Source organism: Cebidichthys violaceus, unplaced genomic scaffold (assembly GCF_023349555.1).
Source record: "Cebidichthys violaceus isolate CVI_PGR_0920_01 unplaced genomic scaffold, fCebVio1.0.p SCAF_24, whole genome shotgun sequence".
NCBI lineage: Eukaryota > Metazoa > Chordata > Actinopteri > Perciformes > Stichaeidae > Cebidichthys > Cebidichthys violaceus.
The window spans coordinates 2081242-2102531 of record NW_027176417.1 but is presented as its reverse complement, the minus strand read 5'-3'; the positions used below and the strand labels follow the sequence as shown (position 1 = coordinate 2102531).

Genomic DNA, 21290 nt, shown 5'->3' with positions numbered 1-21290 from the left:
GCTTTCATTTTCTAGGCACATTGTATTTACTGATTTAAACTAATTAAAATACTTTATGTAAAGGCCTAAAGTGCCGTGAGAAGCTGCTGAATGAATTGGATTTAACTCAATAAATCAGATTTGAGCAGTATACAATAGAGGGTGTGAATGAAAGCAGTCTGATCTGAATTCTTATCGTTTAATTTGGGGCAGCACCACGGGATCAATAGTGCCGAACAAAGGTTAACAGCTGTTACGAGAAGGACGCTAGAGAGACGAAAGGGGAGGGGAGCTTTTAGGGGTTGTGGAGGGTAAGGGGGGGGGGGGGAGGAGCTAGGACAAACGTTTAACGGGAGGTAAAGGAAGAACTGAGGAATTTTGGTCTGGTGCTCGTTAAGATGAAGTCATACGTGCTTCTCTTGGCCCTGCTGCAGTCTCTGGGATGCTCAGGTGAGTGGCTCTCCATCGAGTACTTCATGAGCAGATGCGGCGACTGACCTCCACACCGTTGTCCTTGCAGGAATCCCACTGTACAACGCAGAGCTGGAGTCTCTGGCAGACAGGGGTCTCGGAGCAGCTCTGGCTGAGGTCAACTCTGTGTACGCGGCCAACCATCTTTACCGGGTCACCCGAGGCTCTGTCACAAGGGTGAGTCCGCGCATTCAGAAGTCTTTAGAATATATCAATTCGCAGCATCTATACCCTTTCATTGCAGGTTGTAATACTTGTGGTGGTTGCTTTTTACAGTATAACAGCAGCATATGTCCTATGATGTCTGCCAGATCATTCCCGTGGGCCTGAACACCACTGACCTGCTGATGGTGTTTGGCATCAAAGAGACAGAGTGTGTGAGGGCTTCCAGAAACGACCCCCAGACATGCGCCTTCAGACCCGGCTTCTTCGTGGTGAGACATTCAATGTCATAGAAATGTATTATTATGGTTTTAGTTTACCTGGAGTGACATTAATGATCTGTGAAACTAAATAAAGGTTAGATAATAAATAGGATCAGTGCTAAAGGTTAAATGTCTAACTGCATCTGTACACAACTCTTGGACACTGAAGGCTTCATATCTCAATTCTGGGTAGGACCCATGTTGACTGACTGATGCAGCCCACTGTTTGCGTTGGCACGGGTTTACTGGGACAGAGTGTGTTGATCAACTAGATATGAGCATTACACAGAATATTCAAAATACCATCGTCTCCTTCACTGCAGCCGTCCTTGTCCTGCTCCAGTCGGGTTCGAATGTCGGCCACCTCGACCCAGGTGGTGTCCCTCAGATGCGGCCACGACTCCTCGAGCTCCAGCTCCTCGTCTAGTGAGGAGGTGAGGACACAGGAGGGGTTGTAGAGGGGAGCAATGCTGTCATTTTTTCTTTCTTTCTAACTTCCAACTAACTTAAATAATTAAACCCATACCTTAAAGAAATGTAAGTTTTCCAATCAATTCAAGCCACAGTTTGTCAAGCGTCCTGAACGATGTAGTGAATGTGAGTAACATCAAGCCTTTGGTTCCGCAGATGTTCTCAAGAGGGAGACACCAGTTCAACATCCCATTTGTAAATAGAGGTAAACTCGTTTTAAGTAGCGATGGTAAACTACAATCAGTTGCTGAAGTATCTCAACACACATTCACCAGTGTGGTATTCAGTGCACGAAACTAACCAGAGCCCCAATATCTTTCAGCGGTCCCGGCTCCTCCTGCACCTCCTCCATCTCCTCAGCCTGGTCGCTTCCTCCAGGGCCAGAGAGCAGTAGCTTGGCCCAGAGGCGACACTTTCACCAACTACCTGGTGTGAAAGTTCAGCTCACTCTGGAAACATTTAAGGTGCTGATGAGAAGCTTCAATAAAAATAAAAAAAAAAACACATTATGATTTGAGTCCCTTTTTGTGCTATTTGATTGTGAAACACAGTCTACTTCACATTTTAGAGTTCAATCCCTACAATTTAAATGATTCTATTTGCCGATAAAAAGCTCTTAACTGCTTTGTTCCTGTTTTCTTTCTTAGTGTAGGACAACAAAAAAACCACTAGAGGGAGTCTAAGCTCCACTGACCCACAAACACATTTCCCATTTTAATCATTTGTACATGGATGGTGACGTCGCGGTGCGTAAATGCATTGCATTAAGTGCATCACCTACATAGCTCTCCCCAGCTACACTCTATCTCAACCATTTGAACGAATGACGACTCTTGAGACGGATCGAGGTCTGGTTTGAACATTTATATTGTGATTTTCAGTTTATATGCAGGACACATCTGCAACCATTTTTCTTCATTTCACTTGGCCCCACATGTTCACATCAGCACATCAATAACTTACATACTGCACTGTAGCAAACATCCTGTTAAGACAATGGCAATCAGTTATAAGAAATGGTACGCTGCCTTCCAGCGGTGATCCAACCACAGCGGACAAAAGAATAGTCAAACAGCGCTCGTGTGGAAACCATCTTCATGACACTTCAAGCACACGTTTCCACACTAAAGCCAATTTAAAACCAGTTTAAACGGTATAAAATATGAATGATATGTCATCCTCGCAGACAAGGACGCGTCTCGATGATGAGCTCCTTGACAGCGTTAGCACCCTAAAAATAAAAGGCATTGCTGCTAGAAATGAAAACCCCTTCATGATCCAATCTGCAGGTACAAAATCAAGAGAAGACGACGGACAAGCAACATTCAGTCTAACGCAAGTCAGATGTTTTCTGTTATTGACTACATGAGTTAACGCTTTGTACATGAACCAGACAAATGTATCCTTTTCAACCGGGTCACCTTGTGTGGATGAGTATACTTCACAGGACTGCATCCAACCTGGACAATCCACTTCCCAGAATTGTGATGCCATGTGACTTTAGAAGGCGGCGGGGGCCCGACAGTAACAGGAGTAGCAGCTACGACTGTACAGGTACGAACTGAAGGATAAGGTCCAAACTCAAGCCCGTGCACGGGGAACTCGCACAGTCCACGAAGATACAGTCACAGGCCTCCTCCTCCACTTACAGCCTATTCAATAAAAAAACAATGTCGGGCAGTCCAGACGCTGCAGAGCCTTTGGGAGAAAATCTCCTTTCTGCTTTTGACCTCTGTGCAAGACTTTGGGGATAAGGCTTCCTTCTGATTTGCATTTGCTAAGTGGTGAAACAGTCTAGAAATGTTCGAGTCCACAGATTTAAAAGTTAAACGTTTTTTTTTTTTTGTCTTTTATGTCACTGAATCATTGCCTTCATGTGTGTAATTCATGTTTTAAATTACACCGTCCCATATACATTCCATTGTGCCCTAATGTTTTCTTCCTCTCTAGACTTTGTTGAACAGCTATTAAAAGACAGACTTATAAAAAAAATCCTTCCGTTTATCGCTCATTAAATAATTTTATATAAAACCAGACCGAACCGTCCCCGCTCCACGAAGGCCTTCTTAAGCGGTTAACTACTTCACCACCATATAATCACACACACATGCATACATGTATGCATCTCCAGTCTCAGTCTCTCTCTCTCTCTCTCTCTCTCTCACACACTCATGCACACACACCAGAACAGCTGCATGTTTTACGCTTGTTCTTTCATGAAGTCCATGCAGTACCAAAGCAGAAAGATCCTGATGTGTCTTTTTTTTTTTTTTTTTTTTTGTCTCCAGTATGTGGCACAAACGTATGGCAAAGAAGCGGATAACATGGTTTGGCTCAGACCTGGATCCAGTCATATTTGCACAATTCTTATTTGTGTATATTTAAATCTGCTTGGTGTACCAGATGGGCGGGGCTTACCACAACACAATGTCTTCCAGAGAGTTTAGACGATCGCAGAAAATGAAAAGACCGTTTTACTTTTCTGAGACCTCAAACTTACCTGCTCCAGTCTAAATTGTCCCAATATTATAAACCCCACCGATCCAGAATGCCAAGCATGTTAAAAAACTGCAATAATTAGCAAACACTAACTGACCATGGTCTGGTTTGGGTTTCAGTATATACACAGTCATCTATTTATCACTGGGATCCCAAGAGGACAGAAGGTATTCAGAAGTTCGCTCCCATTTCACTGATGAGTGTTCAGTTCCATATATTCTTTCATTGTCTATTCGTCCATCTTCATAATGTCCTGATCTCCAAGTTTCAACACTCGCCAGTAAGTTTGGTTGTGTCCCCCCGTTTGGGTGGTGCGGGCGGGGGTCCTCGTCGTATTGTTGCATAGCCTGAGATGTTTCCGGACATGTAGGCACCGTTTCCTCCATTGCTTTGCTTTCCTTGGTCCAGGAGGAGCTCAGGGGGCGGCGGAGGCAGCGCCATGTCGTCCATAGTTCCCACAGGGTCCAACTTGCCCGTGAGGCCGGCCGAGTTGAGGGAACCTTGGCGACCCACTGACTTTCGCTTCAGTGTCCGGTGGAGATCATCCAGGAAATTGGGCTGGCCTGAGCTGCCCTTTGGGGAGGTGGGTGGAGGTGGTGAGAGTGGAGGGGGCTCCGGGGTGGCGTTATTACGCCGCACGAGCGTGGGTGGAGGAGTCTTCTTCAGTGAGCTCTTCCCCCATGTAGAGTTGCTGAAAAGGGGGACAGGTGGAGGAGGAGGGGGAGCCTGGGGCTGGGGGTTGACCACGGCTACCCTAGGAGGTCCTCCGCTATGGGCGTCACCACCAGGAGGTGGAGGAGGGGGGAAGAGCTCAGAGGCCGGGGGAGGAGGTGGGAAGTAGGCGCAGTCAGGTGGTGGGGAAGGGAAGTCACCACTGGTTTGCTTTACCTGGCTCACTTTAGCCTGGAGTGCCAAGGGCAGGTTGGCCAAGTTGAGCTTACCTGGTTTCGGGGGAGCAGGGGGTCCAGTTGAAGGGTCCTTGGAAGGGGATCCACTGGAGGAGGAGGTGGGACCCGGTGGGGGGGAAGGGGCGTTATTCTGAGGAGCAAACTTGCTGAGCAAATTTCTCCTGGACTCCTCATAAGAAGCCGAGGAGTCGAACTTGACGCTGGAGTTCCTCTGCGGGGCGGGAGGGGGTTTCTTGGTTCCGAAATTGGAGGCCCCAGTGGGTGACCTCTGCAAGGGGGAGCCCAGGTTTCCAGGAGGGAGGGGAGGAGGAGGTGGAGTCGGGCCTGTGACAGGGGCTAGGGGAGGTGGCGGGGGAGGAGGAGGAGGCGGAGGAGGAGGGGCGGCGACAGCGGCAGGGAAGCCAACGTTGCTGTCTGGAGGAGGAGGAGGGAACTCTGGAGATTGCAGCTGCTGGCCGCCCCCGGGCTGCCATCTTGGTTTGGTCTTGACTGCAGGTGGGGAAAGGGGGGCTTTGGGGCTCTCCGTGTGATTGGCTGCTTGGGATGAAGCTCCTGGAAACTGACTTGCTAGTTGTTTCACCAAAGACATGGTAGGAGGTGTTTGTTTAGAAATGCTGTGCTGCTTGGGGAGAGTCGGAGGGGGATGGCTGGAGATATGGCCTGCCTGGAGGCTGAACTGCTTCTTGAGGGGCGCAGGTGGAGGTGGGGGTGGAGGCGGTGGTGGGGTCGGGCCAACCAGGGCAGCAGGAGGTGGGGCGGGGGGAAACGGAGAGACAGGGGACACGGGTTTGAGGGCAGTGTGAGGGACAAAGCCCGGGGTGAAGGTTTTGGGTGGCGCTGGTGGCGGTGCAGGGGGGGGCGGGAACTGGGCTGGCACTGGAAACTGCTGGGGAGGAGGAGGAGGTGGCGGCGGAGGTGGGGGCGGAGGAGGTGGAGGTGGTGGAGCAGGGGCAGGCGGCGGGGACTCCTCAAGGACTCCATTTGGAGAGAGGAGGTCCCGCGGCGGGCTGGGAAACCTTTCCTTCAGTGCCTGCTTCAGCCCGTTGGGGTAAACAGAATGGCTCATGGGAGCCAGTGCAGGAGGTGGTGGTGGAGGAGAAGGAGGGGGAGGAAATGCTGCTCCGTTTGTAAACGGAGCAGGAGGAGCCGGTGGTGGGGGAATGAAGGCAGGCGGGGTGGCTAGGCTGGGAGGGCCCCGCTTCAACATCGCCATGGCCGACCCAGGGGCCGGCATGGACGGCGGAGGGGGAGGAGGAGGTGGAGGCGGGACATTAGTCCTTGCCGCAATGTGATTCACGTTGGGTTTGACGGGCACCTGTGCTGCAGGTGGTGTCAGAGCTGAGGGCAGAACTTGCTGCCCTATTGCATGGAGGTGACTGGGCAGCCTGTGGTGATTGGCAGACTGGGAGGCCATCTGGTTCTGCAGCCTGGTGATGGTGCTGTACTTGTACATGGTGGGAGCCGGCGAGTGGTGCGACACCGTTTGAACCAGGGGTGGGGGAGGAGGGGGAGGCGGCGGAGGTGGAGGTGGGGGCGGTGGAGCCAACTGTTGCTGCTGCGGGGGTGGGGGTGCGTGGTTGTAGCCGCCGACGGTCTGCGGCTGTTGCTGCGGCTGTTGCTGCGGCTGTTGCTGAGGCTGTTGCTGAGGCTGTTGCTGCGCCTGTTGCTGAGGCTGTTGCTGAGGCTGTTGCTGAGGGCGCTGGGGATACTGGGGAGGCGGCTGCACGGCCTGTTGAGGAGACTGATGCTGGGGGGGCAGGTGATGGTGTTGAGGAGACTGATGCTGGGGGGGCAGCTGCTGGTGTTGAGGAGACTGATGCTGGGGGGGCAGGTGCTGGTGTTGCGTTGTCGCCTGGGTCGGTGTCTGGGGGTGCGCTGACGGGTGCTGATGCTGCGGCGGGTGCTGTTGGAGGGGCTGAGGCTGCACCTGAGGTTGGGGAGGGGGCGTCAGGGCCGGGTGATCCGCTGAGTGCTGGCTGTGATGCCGGTGACTGTGGGAAGCGTGCGGCAGGGTGGCCCCTCTGGTTGCCTCCATTCTCATATGCTAAAAGGAGACAGTGTGTTAGCTCGGTGAAGTGGATGATTCTGTAACAGATTAGCAACTATAACAGCTTTTGTTTAATCCCTGCAGTCTTTTGAAAGAAAGCCGTACCTTGGAGCTTTCCTCGATCTGGGTACCTCTCTTCCAGGCCTCAGAAAATATGGAGCTCACCACACTCTGGGACCGGCCATGAGAAGAGCCTGTGTCCACTCCACTGTCTGACTGGCCTGAGTGATTAGACTGGGACTCTGGAAGCAAACACAAATGACAATTTGAGAGAGGAATATTATTGCTAGAGTAAACTGATGACGTATGATCAGAATAGCTATTTAGCTAATTATAACAAAATATTAGTAAGACAGTAAGATAGTATACGTCTATTTGGGAAGACGCTACTGAACTGCATTATGGGAAATGGAGGATCTAGTGTTTTTGGAGCTTGACCTATAATAACATATAAAAATCAGGATATATCTGTCTCTGCTACGTCAATTATGACTTTTCTTTTTGTTTGTTTTTTAAAATGTGTCTCCCTTGTAAGCCCAGACTAGATACTCTGTTTGAAATCTTTTGTACTGAATTAAACTGACCAGGAATGCTGGCAGAGCTGGAGCCTGATCGGATGCTGGAGGTAGAGAGAGAGGACCAATCGTAGGCCGCCTCTGTCCTCTTCATGGCCTCCTGGTAGTTCACATATAGTTGCTTGCCATACTACACACAAACACACAATAAGATACAATTAATAACATGAATTATCTAAGAAGTGTTAGAGAACTATTTTTTGTTTTGCCTTTTTCGCAGACTAAACAAAGCAGAGCAGAAACTCACCTTGGCGATGCGAATTCCATTCACCCATTGGTGCAGGGTCCTGACGTCATCACAGCAGAGATACTTGATGTACTGGGACTTCTTCTGGATTTGGGGATGCTGCAAAAAATAAAATAAAATTAAAAAAATATATATATTTCCATGACGTTTCAGATTTTTACGCCACACAACACGAAAGTCTCCGCTCAGAAGGAAGACGGAGGGACGGGGCTTCACCTTCAGGGCCAGGCAGTAGTCGGTAGGAGCCTTGTATTTGCTGCGGTAGTCCTGGCCGTAATACACGTTGACGTGGTCCAGCTGCAGGAAGCACACGAGATCTCTGGATGCCTGCGGAGGGGGAGACAGAGGAGGATGGATCGACTTCGAAAAGGGGCCGAGGTTGAGTGAAGCTGCTGCACCGAATGCCTACAGGTACATCTAACATTTTTGGTGACAGTTTGGACTGACTAAATGTATAGAAACGTCCAATGCAAAAGTCTTTATTACATATTAATAGCCTGGAAAGTATTTTTGGAGCACATGCGGTTTCTATGCTTGAGTGAAGTTGCTCTAAATGGGCTTTAAATAATTATGCTAAGAGGATCTAAGTCCCACTTTAGTCAAAGTGCTCATGATTTTGAGGGTAATTCAACCTACTTTGTAGCGCACACAAGGTTGCAGGATTTCAATAAGGCAACAAAACAATCAACAGCATCGGTCTCTGGCAGCGCAGCCAGTGAACGCCGCTGTCACAGGATAGGGCTAAAAATGGAGCACATGTGTTGTATTTGTTGTGTTCATTTCGATCAACAGGAAATGCCACAGAGCAGACTGTGTGAATCTGGTTCTCATAACGCCAACCCACATCTCTGAACTCCATCTTTATTGTGCCTGAACTACTCCCATCCCAATCCTCACTGACCTTGGCTTTGCCTTTTGGGACGTAGTAGATCCCCGAAGCTCTGAGGAGGAAGTAACGCTTCTTCCACGACTTCTTCCCGTCCTCCTTCAGCCACAGGATGCCCTCGATCTCCGGCACCGACACCGAGCCGCCACAGAAGCACTCCTGCCGGACGCACAGAAATCGACGTCAAAGTTACAGATCCATTCTGACGTGTCGGAAAACGACGGGGGAAGTTCGTCCTCGTCCACAACCTCACCTCTAATAAAGCCTCTTTGTTCCTGTCAGCCATTTCGGATGTCTCCTTCCGCCCCAGCAAGTAGTTCTGGAGATGATCGAGAGGAACAGTGAGCGAAGGAAGGGGGAAGCGTAAAGTCGGTGGTTCACCTCGTCTTATGTTAAATAAATTATTCACCTTTACTCGCTTTAGAGCTTTGACCTACTTCCAGCTCTCCTACACAAACACACTCCCCTGTTCACTCTCTGGCTCTCTGGGCTCTACCGGCACTCAGCATGCATAAACAATGTGTTTGTGTGTATAGCATATGTTGTCAACATTTATACACGGAACGAAAGGGAGTGGATATCAATAAGATGATCTGTCCTCTCTCTCCTCTGTGTGTGTGTGTGTGTGTGTGTGTGTGTGTGTGTAATGGTCCGTCACCTGAGGGTTCTTGAAGAGAGCATATTTCTCGATGCGTTCGATGAACATGAGCTTGTTGTGGCTGTCCCGGGTCCAGTTTAATAGATTCTCCACCAAGTTCTCATGATCCTCGAAAATACGCTCTGAGAGAGGGAGGGGAGAGAAGAGGGAGCAATGAAGATAAGACTGCAAGATATGCAGTGTTTTTTTGCTGACGCGCAAACGTGCTCTTAAGTTCCTCCCTCCGGGGCTTTCTGTTTTTTTGGGTGGGGTTAGAACTTTTAACTGTGAGCTGGAAAATAATGACATACACGTTACCGTTAGTGCCTCCTATCCATATGCCAACAGTGCACACGAAAGCAAACCATAAACAATGTTTGTGGCGACTCCTCTCTTACCCATCTGTAGCTCATTGATGGTTTCCACAAGAGACCAGTCGGGGCTGTAGCCACAGTGCGACTTATCCAGCAGGCTGTCCAGCACCTGCCTGACCGTCTGCCGCTCATCCACCATCATGGTCTTGGAGCTCTCGTCCGACATGTGGACCCTGATCACCAGCTGAGGAAGAGGAGGGGAAGGGAGAGTGATCTCGGAAGATCGACTTGTCGCGCAACGTAATGCTAAAACAACAACGTTCATATAATTCCTTAAAAAGGCCTCTTTTTTTGGAACAATTTGCCACAAATTCATTTTGAAGGCCCAATGTCTTTTTGCAGCAACAGTCCTCCATGAATTAAGCCACAGGATCTGGTTGGGTGATTGACAGCTTTTAAAAGATGGAACGCCGTCATGTGCTTGTATTAAATACTTGGGGATCACTACAGTCACAATGTCGTATATACGACCACTAAAGACTAAAATCCAATAATCAGAAAGTTTTGCATCCATAGGCAATAAAAAGCCCTCCATAACAAGCAAGCTTAAACTAATCTGACCGAGACAAACACGTGCCAAATCCAGCCCAACACAATCGCAGCCTCCATAAGACTTGTCTTGGTGTGAAACGGAATAAAGTGCCCTCAATTCCTTGACCTCCTGTTTGTCCCCCCCCTCCCCGTCGGGGTCCCTGACATCCAATCAGAGGGTGGGTACAGTTGATTGAAGGGATACAAGGACCAATGAGAATGCTGCGAGTGCTGCGAGACAAAGACGCGGGGAGTCTGACCTACATTTCTCACAGGAGGGACCCCTAAAACCTAAAACCTAGTCTGGCAGGAAAAAACCAAAACAATCCCACTGCTTGAACAAGGTAGAATTCAGAACCTTCTATCTAAACGCAGTCAAACTGCTTCAGTGTCATGAATCCAAAACATAGTAAATTGTGAGTCATAGCTGGCCGTGGAGACCGCTGACGAGCACATGACTAATAATTTAGCACATCGCGGCTACGCCGGCCGAGGCTTTTTCTTTATGTGCCGGCTGCACCAGCGCTCTTTATCTCGTCTTATTGTGTTCACTTGGCAGAGTGAAGTCCAGCCCTGCTCGCTGAAACACTGGTGGGTCTCAACTATTCATTGCATGTAAAAAGACACCATTATATTGCTCTCATTCACAGAGACAATTCATTCACTGGCAGAGACACTGGTTTAAAAAAATACGGACTTCCCAATGGAGACATGCACGCGCCGGGGCTTTCAGGGCACCCCAATGTTCACCGAAAAAACCAGCACTTGTTCGGTTGGACGTGGTAAATGAGAGGTTTTGTGTCCGCATTGTCTTGCAGCGCTGGTTTTTCCTGAAGCCCGCTTCTGATGTCTCGCTCCCTCCCCGGCAGAGACACACACATAATCAAACACTGCAATGACCTATTTATTTTTTCTCTCTGCGCTTTCGCTCGTGAATGAAGTTCACAAAGAAATGCAGCGTGCGGTGAAGACCACCACATGAGTCAGAATGGTCTTTTAAAAGAAATTAAGCTGAGTCAGTGAGTGAGAGAGTGTGTGTGCGCAAAGGAAAGAGGTGGCTCTACCTTTTTGACCTGTGCCTCCTTGATCTTTTCCAGGGCGACTCGGATCTTCTCCGCCTTTATTTTGGCAGCTTGTTCCTCCTAGATGGACACGGGAGAGCATTGTTAACACGGTAATTATTAAGACAATAACTCAAGCACACACATAAAACCCTGACAAAAAAAAACCCTCAACAGGGTTTCTGATTTCAAAGCCTTGCCTCATCTTCTTCGCCCATGTCTTTCATTATTCCTCTGGCAAGAACAAGAAATCATGCGCACAGACAAACAACTTCATTAAATAGTAAGCAGCCGTCTAAACCATTTAAACGCACAAGCCTCTGGCATGATGGCGCTTGGTGTTATGGGCAAAAAACGAAATCCAATTTTTTTCTCCATGCCTCGGGTTGCTTACCTGCCCCCTCCAACAAGATGCCATCACCTCCATTCCGCAGGTTGCGTATGCTTCCACGTGTGTGTGTGTGTGTGTGTGTGTATGTGTGTGTTTTTTTATTACTCGTGTGTGAATATTTGATCAACTAAAAACGCCGCGTTGCTAAATCGCTGCTATCGTGACATTGCTCCGATGTTCCCTCAAAAAATGGCGCTCCATTTGCAGTCTATGGCTCCATATTGGATTCGTATGGAGCTGCAGAGGGTTCCTTTGATCTCGCTATACAGCAGAAGGGAAACAATAGTAGAAGATCCCCGAAGGGCGCGAGGCTGCGGATGAGTGTGGGATCAGTTCAGAAAGCCTCTATGCCCTCCACTCAAAGACACAATGATCTCCTGCAAAGATCATATTCGGAATTCGAGGGCAAAAAAAACAAAAAAACACATCCATATTCGTTGATTAAAAAAAAGACAATTTCTTTCTCAGTTGTCTTTACATTGCAAGAAAAAAAAATAAAAAAAATAAGTATATATATTTCTTTGTCCGCTTTTCACCTTTCAGTCAGCTACTGGCGTGTAAAAACTTACTCCACAATGATCCTCAGTGGGGGAAACTCAGCCGTGCATCCACGTCTCCCATCATTCAAAGCGAGAGCGAGCGATGGCGCAGGTTCACTGACACGCAGACATGTGCGCCCTCGAGATGACAACTTGACTAAAACCCCAACTGAGACAGTCGGGAGGAGGACGCCCCTCCCCCTTCCACCCTCCAACTCTCTCTCTTCCTGCTTCCTCCCCTCCTCTCTCTCTCTCTCTCTCTCTCTCTCTCTCTCTCTCCCCTTCTCAATCACCCTCTTACACTCTCTCTCTTCATAACAGATGCAGGGGGTTTGGGAGCGTGCCCAATCAATGGAGCATAATCCCCACAAAAATAGTAGAACGAGAGGGCGGCCAACCAGCGAGCCCCCCTACCGCAGGACCCTCTACCCTTCAGCCAATCAGGACGAGCGGGGAGACCGTGACCGACGCTGGTCCCCCGGAGCTAAACGACAGTGACAACGACGGAGAGCGGAATTGGGGTGAATGAGTTGCTGAAGGTGCTGAATATTTCAAGTCTTGTGTGTGTACACACTCAAGAGAAGGGTTGAGGGGTCTTAACAACCTCTCCCCAAGCCTCTTATCTTAAGAACCCCCCACCCCCCTTGACCCAGACTACCTTTTCCACATGACCAGCCCCAGGGCACATGCACATTAATGCAATAAAGCCGACAATATGTTTGGCCAACACACAGCGGCAGGCTTTTAGTCGGCTAAGTGTGAGCGTGAGCGAGAGGAACGGCGAGGGAGGAGAGGTCACGGGGGCTGTGAAGATTACAGTCCAGAGTCGATCTGCGTCACACCGGAGGTTCGGCTCCATAATTGTCAGCGTAACTCTGTCTCCCCTCCATTATTTCCTCTCCACATGACACCTACACCCTGCTTTTTATTAGACGTTAATCTGATTCCTATTCCACAGGCGTTTTCCCATCCACTTTCACACTCAGCCACACCAGAGACAATTTTGAAAAGGCTCTTCTGCCGAGCATGGGGGGAAAAAAAAATAAAAAAAAAATCTTGGCACCCGTCTCCCTTTGATGTCTCTCCGCTCGCTCCCCGCTTGTTCCCAAAAAGCCCACGCTCATTCAGTATTCTGATTTGCGGGCGAGGAGCGGGAGAGAATCTGTGAGTCCGGGTGATCTCTCCCATTCTCTGGTGAAAAAGTGTAACACTAACACATAAACTCCCTCACAGCCTGAACGCCACGGGCAATAAATCCTCTCCATTCAAATGCTTTCTGCACTCAGAGACTGAGAGCCGATATTCCGCAAACCTCCAGAACTAGATTCCATCGTTTTGTAGTAGGAAGAGAAAAAGCTATCGACCTTTCAGGAGTTCGGCTGTAAAAATTCAGGGAGGATGAATTGTGTGGATATTACTGAGGGAGTCAGCCAGCTTCACTCTTGGCATCCTTTATATTCAAATGAGTGGAAATGGCTGAAAGGGTTTTGGAGAGAAATCTGCAATGCAACGCCAATGACCGCTAATGGAGCAATTTCAGTTTACCCATACATGAATAGTACAAGGCTTTTGAAGTTGTAAAAAGAGCTGAAAATAATCAAAAAATAATCCTCCAGAGTTTTCCAGACCCATAGAAGACCCTGTCTGTCTCAGAGTAGCATGATTTGTGGTTTGTCTCAGATTCAGTGAACGCTCTTGGTCTATTAAATCTTTGCACTTGGCTGTGTGTCGTGTAGCGATGGCAGGATAAATCACAATCAACAGCGGCCAACTTCGAACCACAAGTCATCACACATCTGATCGGCATAAGCTTTGCACGGGAGCCGAGGGCTGCGGCGAACGCAATCTCTGCGAGAAGTGACTGATGTTTACAGTAAGGGTTGAGAGAGGCCGACACATGATGGATGAACAGATGTGAGAGATACTGTAGATTAAACGGTGGAGCACAACGGAAATTCAAGTACGACACACACAGACCGACTCGATTCATCGCTGTAGCTCTATTAATATCGTTTCATAAACGGTGCAAATCAAAAGCCAGCTACACGGAGAAAGAAGCAAAGTGAAGGGAAACCGAGACAAAAGATCACATGCCAGTGAAAGATAAATGTGGAAGCAAGTAGGACAAAACTATCAAGTGTATTCAATCGATAAGCATGGTACAGTGTTTGCTGAAAAATGACGCAAGGGAAAAATCCATTCAGATGCACAGATGTTCATTGCTTGGGATGTGTGGTCTTGCCATTTCTCTCAACTTGGCTCATGTATTTTTCTATTTGTGCATTCCTAAATTTCCAAGAGTATTATTTGGCAGCTCTCACAGATCCCGTGAGAGTGCAGTTAAGTAAAGCTGACATCGGCAGAGAAACTGTTATCTCTGCCTCTTCTTTTTAATTAAATGAAATAAATACGTTTGCTCTGATTCCCAGCAGCTGTTGGATTTTTCCATGCAAAGCAGAAGAGAGGAGCAGTGCGCACACACACACACACACACACATACACACAAGAAAAAAACAGAAAGTGTATGAGGAAGTCACCTTGGTCAGGAGGTGAGAAGGTTTTCCTGCTATGCTTTTCAGAATGAGCGAGGTTTCTCGGTCCAGATAGGAGTGCTTGGGTGAAGAGAGGATAAAGAGGAGAGCAGAAGAACAGACAAAATATAGAGATGTCAGTGCCAGGTGATTCTCGGAGGCTTATTAATCGCAGGTGTTTTGATCTTTATGTATGACAGAAGCGTGGAAGCGAGAGAAGGCCTCATAAACGGAGCGCTCAGCAGTCGTGGTTGTCATTAGCTGCAGCTGTGGGTGAGGAAGCAACGACTGTGAGAAGTACTGTAGATATGCACAGAGCAAACATGACCTCAGTACATTGGAGTGTGTGAATCCGTAGTACACTGTGCATTCTGGCTCGCTATAAAACCTACAGTCTACAGCTACTTTCACACCATACACACTTTATTTACATGTGCATGCGTTACACAAACGGCTGCACACTGCTGCATGTGATTCAATTCAAGTTGCTGGTGGAAACTAAAATAATATGTGATTGCCTGCAGCTTTACATGGGCAAATGCCTAAAAACACATTCATGCACACACACACACACACACACACACACACACACACACACACACACACACACACACACACACACACACGCACGCACGCACTTACAGTGGCCCGATCCATTTCACCCTCCCGTGAGGTGAAGTCAAGCTGCCGTCTGGCCCGTCGCAGTGTGACATGCTGGGAATATCAGGAGGTGCAGGCAAGGTGTGTGTGTGGGTAGAGACCACAGATATGAAAAGATGCAAACACAGATAACATGATGACATGCGGGGGGGGGGGGGGAGGGGGCATGCATGCTAACTTTATCCTTCTGAACTGAAATACTACCTCTCTGTCATGGTTTCTCTCTCCTCCTTTCTTTAGCTTTTGCCCCTCAACATACTGTTTTAGTGTATTAGCTCAGATCTTTGCTTCTGAAACAGGTTAAAGACTTTAGAGGATGTTCTGCTTTTGTTACAGAGTCAAGTGCTTGGTGAGTGAGCGAAGGAATTGAGAATGTTAACATTTCAAATCCACACTTAAGCAAGCATTATAGGAGATTACAATGAGCTCATTAACACGCCTTCCAATGCACAATACACGTCCGTATTGTGGATTGACTCTCAACATGCAGTTTCTTCCAAACGTCATGCTGCGTGGTTAAACATGCAGGATGAGAGCTTACCTTGCTATTACATGTGGAAATGTGCACGCAGTCTTTCACGCTGTGGCTCACGCACACTTTGTCATTAGCTGATAATACTGTGGATATCCTTGGTGTGTGTGTGTGTGTGTGTGTGTGTGTGTGTGTGTGTGTGTGTGTGTGTGTGTGTGTTTTTCTGTGTGTATTTCAGTGTCAGCCGTACCTCTGTGCTGGTCTGGGTCTGTCCCTGTGTGCTCGGGCTGCTCTGGCCCTCCACCTCTCCACCCGCCATCACTTTGTCGATGTCCAGGGAGTCCATGCTGGACGCCGAGGCACACGCTGAATTTACACTGGACCGCTGGGACGGAGCTTCCTGCTCGCTGACCGCGCCCACTGAGCCCGTCCTCCTGTGCTGGCTGCCGCCGCCGCCGGACGACCCCGACGAGGGCCGCCGGAGCGTGGCGGAGGAGAAAGAGGAGGAGGAGGAGGAAGAGGAGGAGGAGGTCTGACGCGCCGCTTCGTCCATGCTGAGAGAGGCCTTCTCCAGCTGAGAGGTGATGTCATCCAGGGAGATGTTGGAGGCTGCGGGGCGGGCGTTGAGGCTGCCGCCACGCACCGTGTTGGCCGGAGACGCCCGGGTGCTGCTACTGGTGCTTCCTGTTGGAGATTTCAAACACAGCTCAGAGGGTCTGCCTTTTAAAATGAACGCTGCATTTCTATTTTACCAGTGTGGTCGTAGCTTGTGTAAAAGACTACATTTCCCTGTTGCAAACAGGATGCTGCTAATTGTCCCCCTTTCCTCCACTATATCATTACTCTGCATTTGTTTGTTTTCCCTATGGCTTCGGTAAAAAAGGACAAACATGTTTGAAGAGAAGAGTGACATCTTCCTGTTTTACTCTATGAAGCATCCCTCTATTGTGTTTTAGAGTCCAAACATTATCCGAGCCCAGCAATGTGTGGCGCTATGTAAAAGAGTTTGGCAGCGACATTATTTGCTTACAATGATTATATACAGTTTTAGGAGTGGAGTAATGATTTCATATTGCTCAAATAATACATGAAGCACCACTGTAAATGCAAATGGTTGAGCGGGACTACCTCCGCTGCTTCCCCCTCCGCTGGTGCCTGTGTGCTTGGTGCTGGCACTGCGCCCCCCAGGGGCCCGCTGCTGGCCTTTGTTCTGGCCGCGAGAGGCCGAGTTTGGCTTGGAAATGGTATTGAGCTCCTGTTCAATGGTGCACAGGTCAGCCATCAGGGCGTCCAGGTCCACTGTGTCGCCCTGGTTCAACGCCTCTGCAGGGAGCAAAGATAACAAAGGGTAGAGGAAGCACAGAGAAGGGGGAGGGGGGGGGGTTAATGATTTATTTCATCTGTACTGTTATTGAACGGATCTGGATCAGATGAGTGAAGGCTCACCGTTTATGTTATACATGGAGAAGCGGTAGGAGAAATTGGCCATGTTCGTCTCCTGCCTGAGAGGAGGCTTCTGCAGCGGTTTCTGAGGCCTGCCATCATCCAGACTCTACAGAGCACACACACACACACACACACACACACACACACACACAAAACATGAGATGTGCATATGCAAAAAACACACACATTCTGACATCACAGTCAAAGCACAGGAGCAAAGCAACCATCTCTTCCTGCTCGTGTGTGCTCACACACACACACACACACACACACACACACACACACACACAAACCTGCACGATTACACAATACAAAGTGGTGGTGGGAGGGGAGTTGCTAGGATACAGTAAAGGGAGCCAGGATTAGCAGTGTTAAGGTTGCTATGGATACAGCCCTTTTCTCCCTGCTCCTCTACCTGTGTGAGTGTGTGTCTATGTAACACAACCACCCTTTCATTTTGTGTGTGTGTGTGTGTGTGTTAACCTGTGTCAGCTTGTCCAGCTCTCCAAGCCAAGCTCCAAACATCTTGTCCAGGTCCTGGTCCTCCTTATCGCTGTCCTCCTCGGCTCCGTGGTCCAGCTCATCGTCTGATACCTGCTCCATCTACACACACACACACACACACACACACACACACACACACACACACACACACACACACACACAGAAACAGAGGTCGATGATTACACACATGTATACAAATTCACACACTATCAGATCGCACCCACATAGCAGGAAGGATCTAAAGGAGGAAAATAAATAAATAAATGAAAAAAACCTTCATCTCAGCTCATGCCAACCTCACTGCCTGTTACCATGACAACCGCTCATGGACCCCTAGCGGGCGCCCTGTGCAGTCTACTCTGGTGGAGTGCACCGTAGCGCCTTGTGTGCCTTGTTCTCCGCGGACACACCCGACACTTCTGGCTAAGGAGCCGAAAGAGAGGGATGCTGAGGGAGCACAGGAGGAGAGGAGCGCCATCCAATATCGTCTAAATTGACGTACTCAGCTCTTTCGGGATCTATAAGCCTGCAGTGAAACCACTACACCAGTGGTGCACCTGTGGAGAAGATATCAATCAAAGCACACTTAACACTAGCAGGTGGTTTCTTTTTAATGGCGCATATGGGGCAGTGGGAGTGAAGGAAGGCGGAGGTTGCAGAGCTCAGCTGTGTTGTGTCAAAGGTGATGACAGAGCTCCCTCTGCTGGACACAAAGGGAGGTGGTGTAACTGCAACGTGCAGCTGTTCCAGCAGCTCATATCCAGCAATGCAACAGAACGGTGGACGGCCTCCAAAAGGCATCTTAACATTGCTATTTGACGACATGAGAACATGGCAAGACGACGCTGTCTGACCTTCTGGTATTGTGCTGAAATAAAATGGCGTGAGCGCAAGAGATAACAGCATACTGCCCAACCCCTTTTTCAGTATATACAAGGCCACTTTTCAGGAGACAAAGCACTAAATCAAAACATGAAAATCAAGGAGACGCAGCGCAGCAGATAAGACCTCAGTCCATCCTACAGTATTTAACAAAATATTGCTGATGTCCCTCCCCTTTCCTTTATATAATTTCTGGGTCAGCTGGGCTGTCAAACTGTTGAAACAATCTGACATTACCCAACCTGCGGGATGAATAAAGACACATGAAGCATTGTCGAGCAGAGGAGGAGGAGTCACGCCTGGATAGTCAGTAATCTGAATCAGACAGTAGAACTTGACGAGGTACTCGTCCCCTTAAGAGAGTCCCTGTCTCGGTACAGTTCAGTTCCCCCTAATACTGTGCAATCAGATGGAATATTACCAGGCAACCCCATTGATGTTTTCAGGGGGCGTCATCCCCTCCTGTTAACCACACTGTATGGTGTCAGTCACCAGTGGGGACCGCACCAAACCGAGATTAACCCCTCTGATGACCCCTCGTTTGATCCAGCAAAATGTGTGTGTGTGTGTGTGTGCGGCCTAATGTATGTGTGTGTTTGTGCGTGTGTGTGTGTAACCCTGTGTAACCCAGAGTGCTTGAGAGCAATCAGAAAGTCATGCTTTGTTGTTAGGAGGCGATAGAAGCAGGTAATAAAAACAGGCAATAGGTGAGAGGCAATAAAACAGACTGCGTTTGGCAAAGCAAACAGGAATATGATAGCAACGGCAGTGAAGAATCGGTCAGCTGAACACACACACACACACACACACGCATGGAGGAGTCGAGGGGGGCTTGTTTCAGAAGCGGTCACATTCCAGACTGCACACGTGATCTGCTCCTTTAAGTCACTGTATGCAGTGCTGGAACAAAATATACTCCCCCAGCCTCCCATCCCGTCTCAGCCTTAGTGTCGCTACAGCTGGTTTTACAAGCCAGAGCTGCCTCTGCTGTGTGTGTGTGTGTGTGTGTGTGTGTGTGTGTGTGTGTGTGTGTGAGTGCATTACAGTATTGATGATGGATAGTTTCCTGTTTTGGCACGCATATCAAACACACATGGACTTGTCTTGAAAGATGGAGTATGTCAACAAAAACAAGTCCACCAAGTGTGTGTTTGTGTGTGTGTGTGTGTGTGTAATGATATCCATGAACGTGTGTGGGAGTCAGAACAGGAAATGGCCAGGATGTGCAGAATTCCTAATTTCCCTCATGGCCTGTTTCTTGGCAGGAAGCACCAGCTGTCCTTCGGTTTATCTGTGCCACTTCTTGGGGACGGGAGGGACGGCGTCCTTCAGGACGGCCGAGTGATTTACCAGAAAATGACGGAAGTACACAACAGCTTGCCATCAGTTAAATTACACGGAGACATACCACCACCAAATAATCATTTGTCTATGTGGCTACCCTCAAATGTGTCGCAATTTGGTCACAGACGCGTCTATTCTGGGATCGCTCGGTAGGAAAAGAGATGAGCATCGTCTCGTTGAGGCGTGACTTCATGGCTGGCTGGAGGCAGACAGGAAGAGGAAATGGCTAAAATCAAATGAGCTCGCATTGCATTTGCCAATACTGTCTGAGGTGCTTTCATATGTAAATACACAAGCAAGAAATAAGTCGAACTGCGGGACACTTTTAAAAACAGCTGTGTTTAAACAGCAATAAGCCTGCGGGCCTTCACAATGGCTCAAAACACACATATTTGCACACACAGAAATATACACCCGCTGAAGGTACATATTCAATGTGCTTGCAAACAAAACAAAAAATAATAAAAATGATGCACACACACAAAACAAAGAGCCCTTTGAAAATAGCTCTGCAGCTGTCATTCTAATGGAATCATCGCCTCAGTTGCAGACGATGCTGCAGGTTTAAGTGAATTACCACCTGAGGCCTTGCTTTTAAGCTTATGGAGCATGACCTGAGAGGGGTGCAGAGATGGGCGGAAGCTGTGTGTGTGTGTGTGTGTGTGTGTGTGTGTGTGTGTGTGTGTGTGTGTGTGTGTGTGCAAATGCACTCCTATAGGCATCATCGCAAAGCAAATAACAGCCGTGGCCTTTTTCCCTCCCCGACACTGCACGGCCCCGCTCTCTTGTCTGAGCATGACCAGCACTCATCTGTCTCCTGTGAGGGTTGGGTGGCTCAGAGGTCCAGGGTGAAAGGTTAAAGATCAAAAGGTCTGCCCAGCGGAGTCTCCCTCTGGAGACTTCTCTCTCTCTCTCTCTCTCTCTCTCTCTCTCTCTCTCTCTCTCTCTCTCTCTCTCTCTCTCTCTCTCTCTCTGTTAAACATTTGCAGTTCCACAGATGAGGAACGACGGGAAGATGAAAAGTGTGTTCTGGGAAATCGGATCGCTCTACATCTCAGAGAAAAGAGCAGCAACGCATCCGGTGCTGAGGAGGATGAAGAGCTGGAGGAGGAGGAGGAGGAGGACATGTCTATCTTTAGACTAAGTCGCTCATATCAGAGAGTGTCAAGAGGATTGGAAAAGGGAGCGGTACAAAGACTAGAAGTTAAGTCTCTGAACAAAAAAAAGAGTTTTCAATAGTTCCTACTCCGAACGACCAACTCTGAGACAACTGGGATCCTTCTGAATATTAACACAAATTAGGCTTTAGGTTTCAAACTGGCAGGTTTGGAGCACAGAGAAAAGCGTCGAGTTGGGGGGGCCCTGGGCTTTGTGTAGCGTAAACCACTACCCAAAAACAAGATCCAGAAA

General features: G+C 48.7%; 2 protein-coding genes across 4 annotated transcripts in view; one reads left to right on the top strand and one right to left on the bottom strand.

Annotated features, from left to right (window-relative positions):
* The first annotated feature begins 322 nt into the window (after positions 1–322).
* On the top strand, positions 323–1850 carry spp2 (secreted phosphoprotein 2). The gene is made up of 6 exons (XM_068719252.1): positions 323–429; positions 500–627; positions 762–884; positions 1199–1309; positions 1503–1551; positions 1669–1850. Exons 1-6 carry the CDS (start codon positions 378–380, stop codon positions 1779–1781), a joined length of 576 nt encoding a protein of 191 aa, XP_068575353.1. The 5' UTR covers positions 323–377; the 3' UTR covers positions 1782–1850.
* A 345-nt stretch (positions 1851–2195) lies between these two features.
* The window catches only part of raph1b (Ras association (RalGDS/AF-6) and pleckstrin homology domains 1b), a 35953-nt gene continuing 16858 nt past the window's right edge, over positions 2196–21290 (bottom strand). For 2 of the 3 annotated variants that reach the window (XM_068719248.1, XM_068719250.1), the window contains 16 exons: positions 17634–17753; positions 17151–17256; positions 16833–17027; positions 15955–16388; positions 15215–15286; positions 14579–14653; positions 11115–11192; positions 9544–9703; positions 9167–9288; positions 8762–8827; positions 8524–8667; positions 7839–7949; positions 7623–7721; positions 7385–7505; positions 6906–7042; positions 2196–6797 (listed from right to left, as the gene is read on the bottom strand). In XM_068719248.1, coding sequence (XP_068575349.1) covers positions 4113–6797; positions 6906–7042; positions 7385–7505; positions 7623–7721; positions 7839–7949; positions 8524–8667; positions 8762–8827; positions 9167–9288; positions 9544–9703; positions 11115–11192; positions 14579–14653; positions 15215–15286; positions 15955–16388; positions 16833–17027; positions 17151–17256; positions 17634–17753 — 4725 coding nt within the window. In that variant the 3' untranslated portion in view covers positions 2196–4112. The remainder of the gene's footprint in view (positions 6798–6905; positions 7043–7384; positions 7506–7622; positions 7722–7838; positions 7950–8523; positions 8668–8761; positions 8828–9166; positions 9289–9543; positions 9704–11114; positions 11193–14578; positions 14654–15214; positions 15287–15954; positions 16389–16832; positions 17028–17150; positions 17257–17633; positions 17754–21290) is intronic. The other variant, XM_068719251.1, reaches the window with a different exon arrangement.

Coding starts and splice junctions, on each gene's coding strand:
- spp2 (XM_068719252.1), top strand. CDS start 378: ATGAAGTCATACGTGCTTCTCTTGGCCCTGCTGCAGTCTCTGGGATGC. Junction 430..499: donor GCAGTCTCTGGGATGCTCAG/GTGAGTGGCTCT, acceptor TTGTCCTTGCAG/GAATCCCACTGTACAACGCA. Junction 885..1,198: donor TCAGACCCGGCTTCTTCGTG/GTGAGACATTCA, acceptor CCTTCACTGCAG/CCGTCCTTGTCCTGCTCCAG.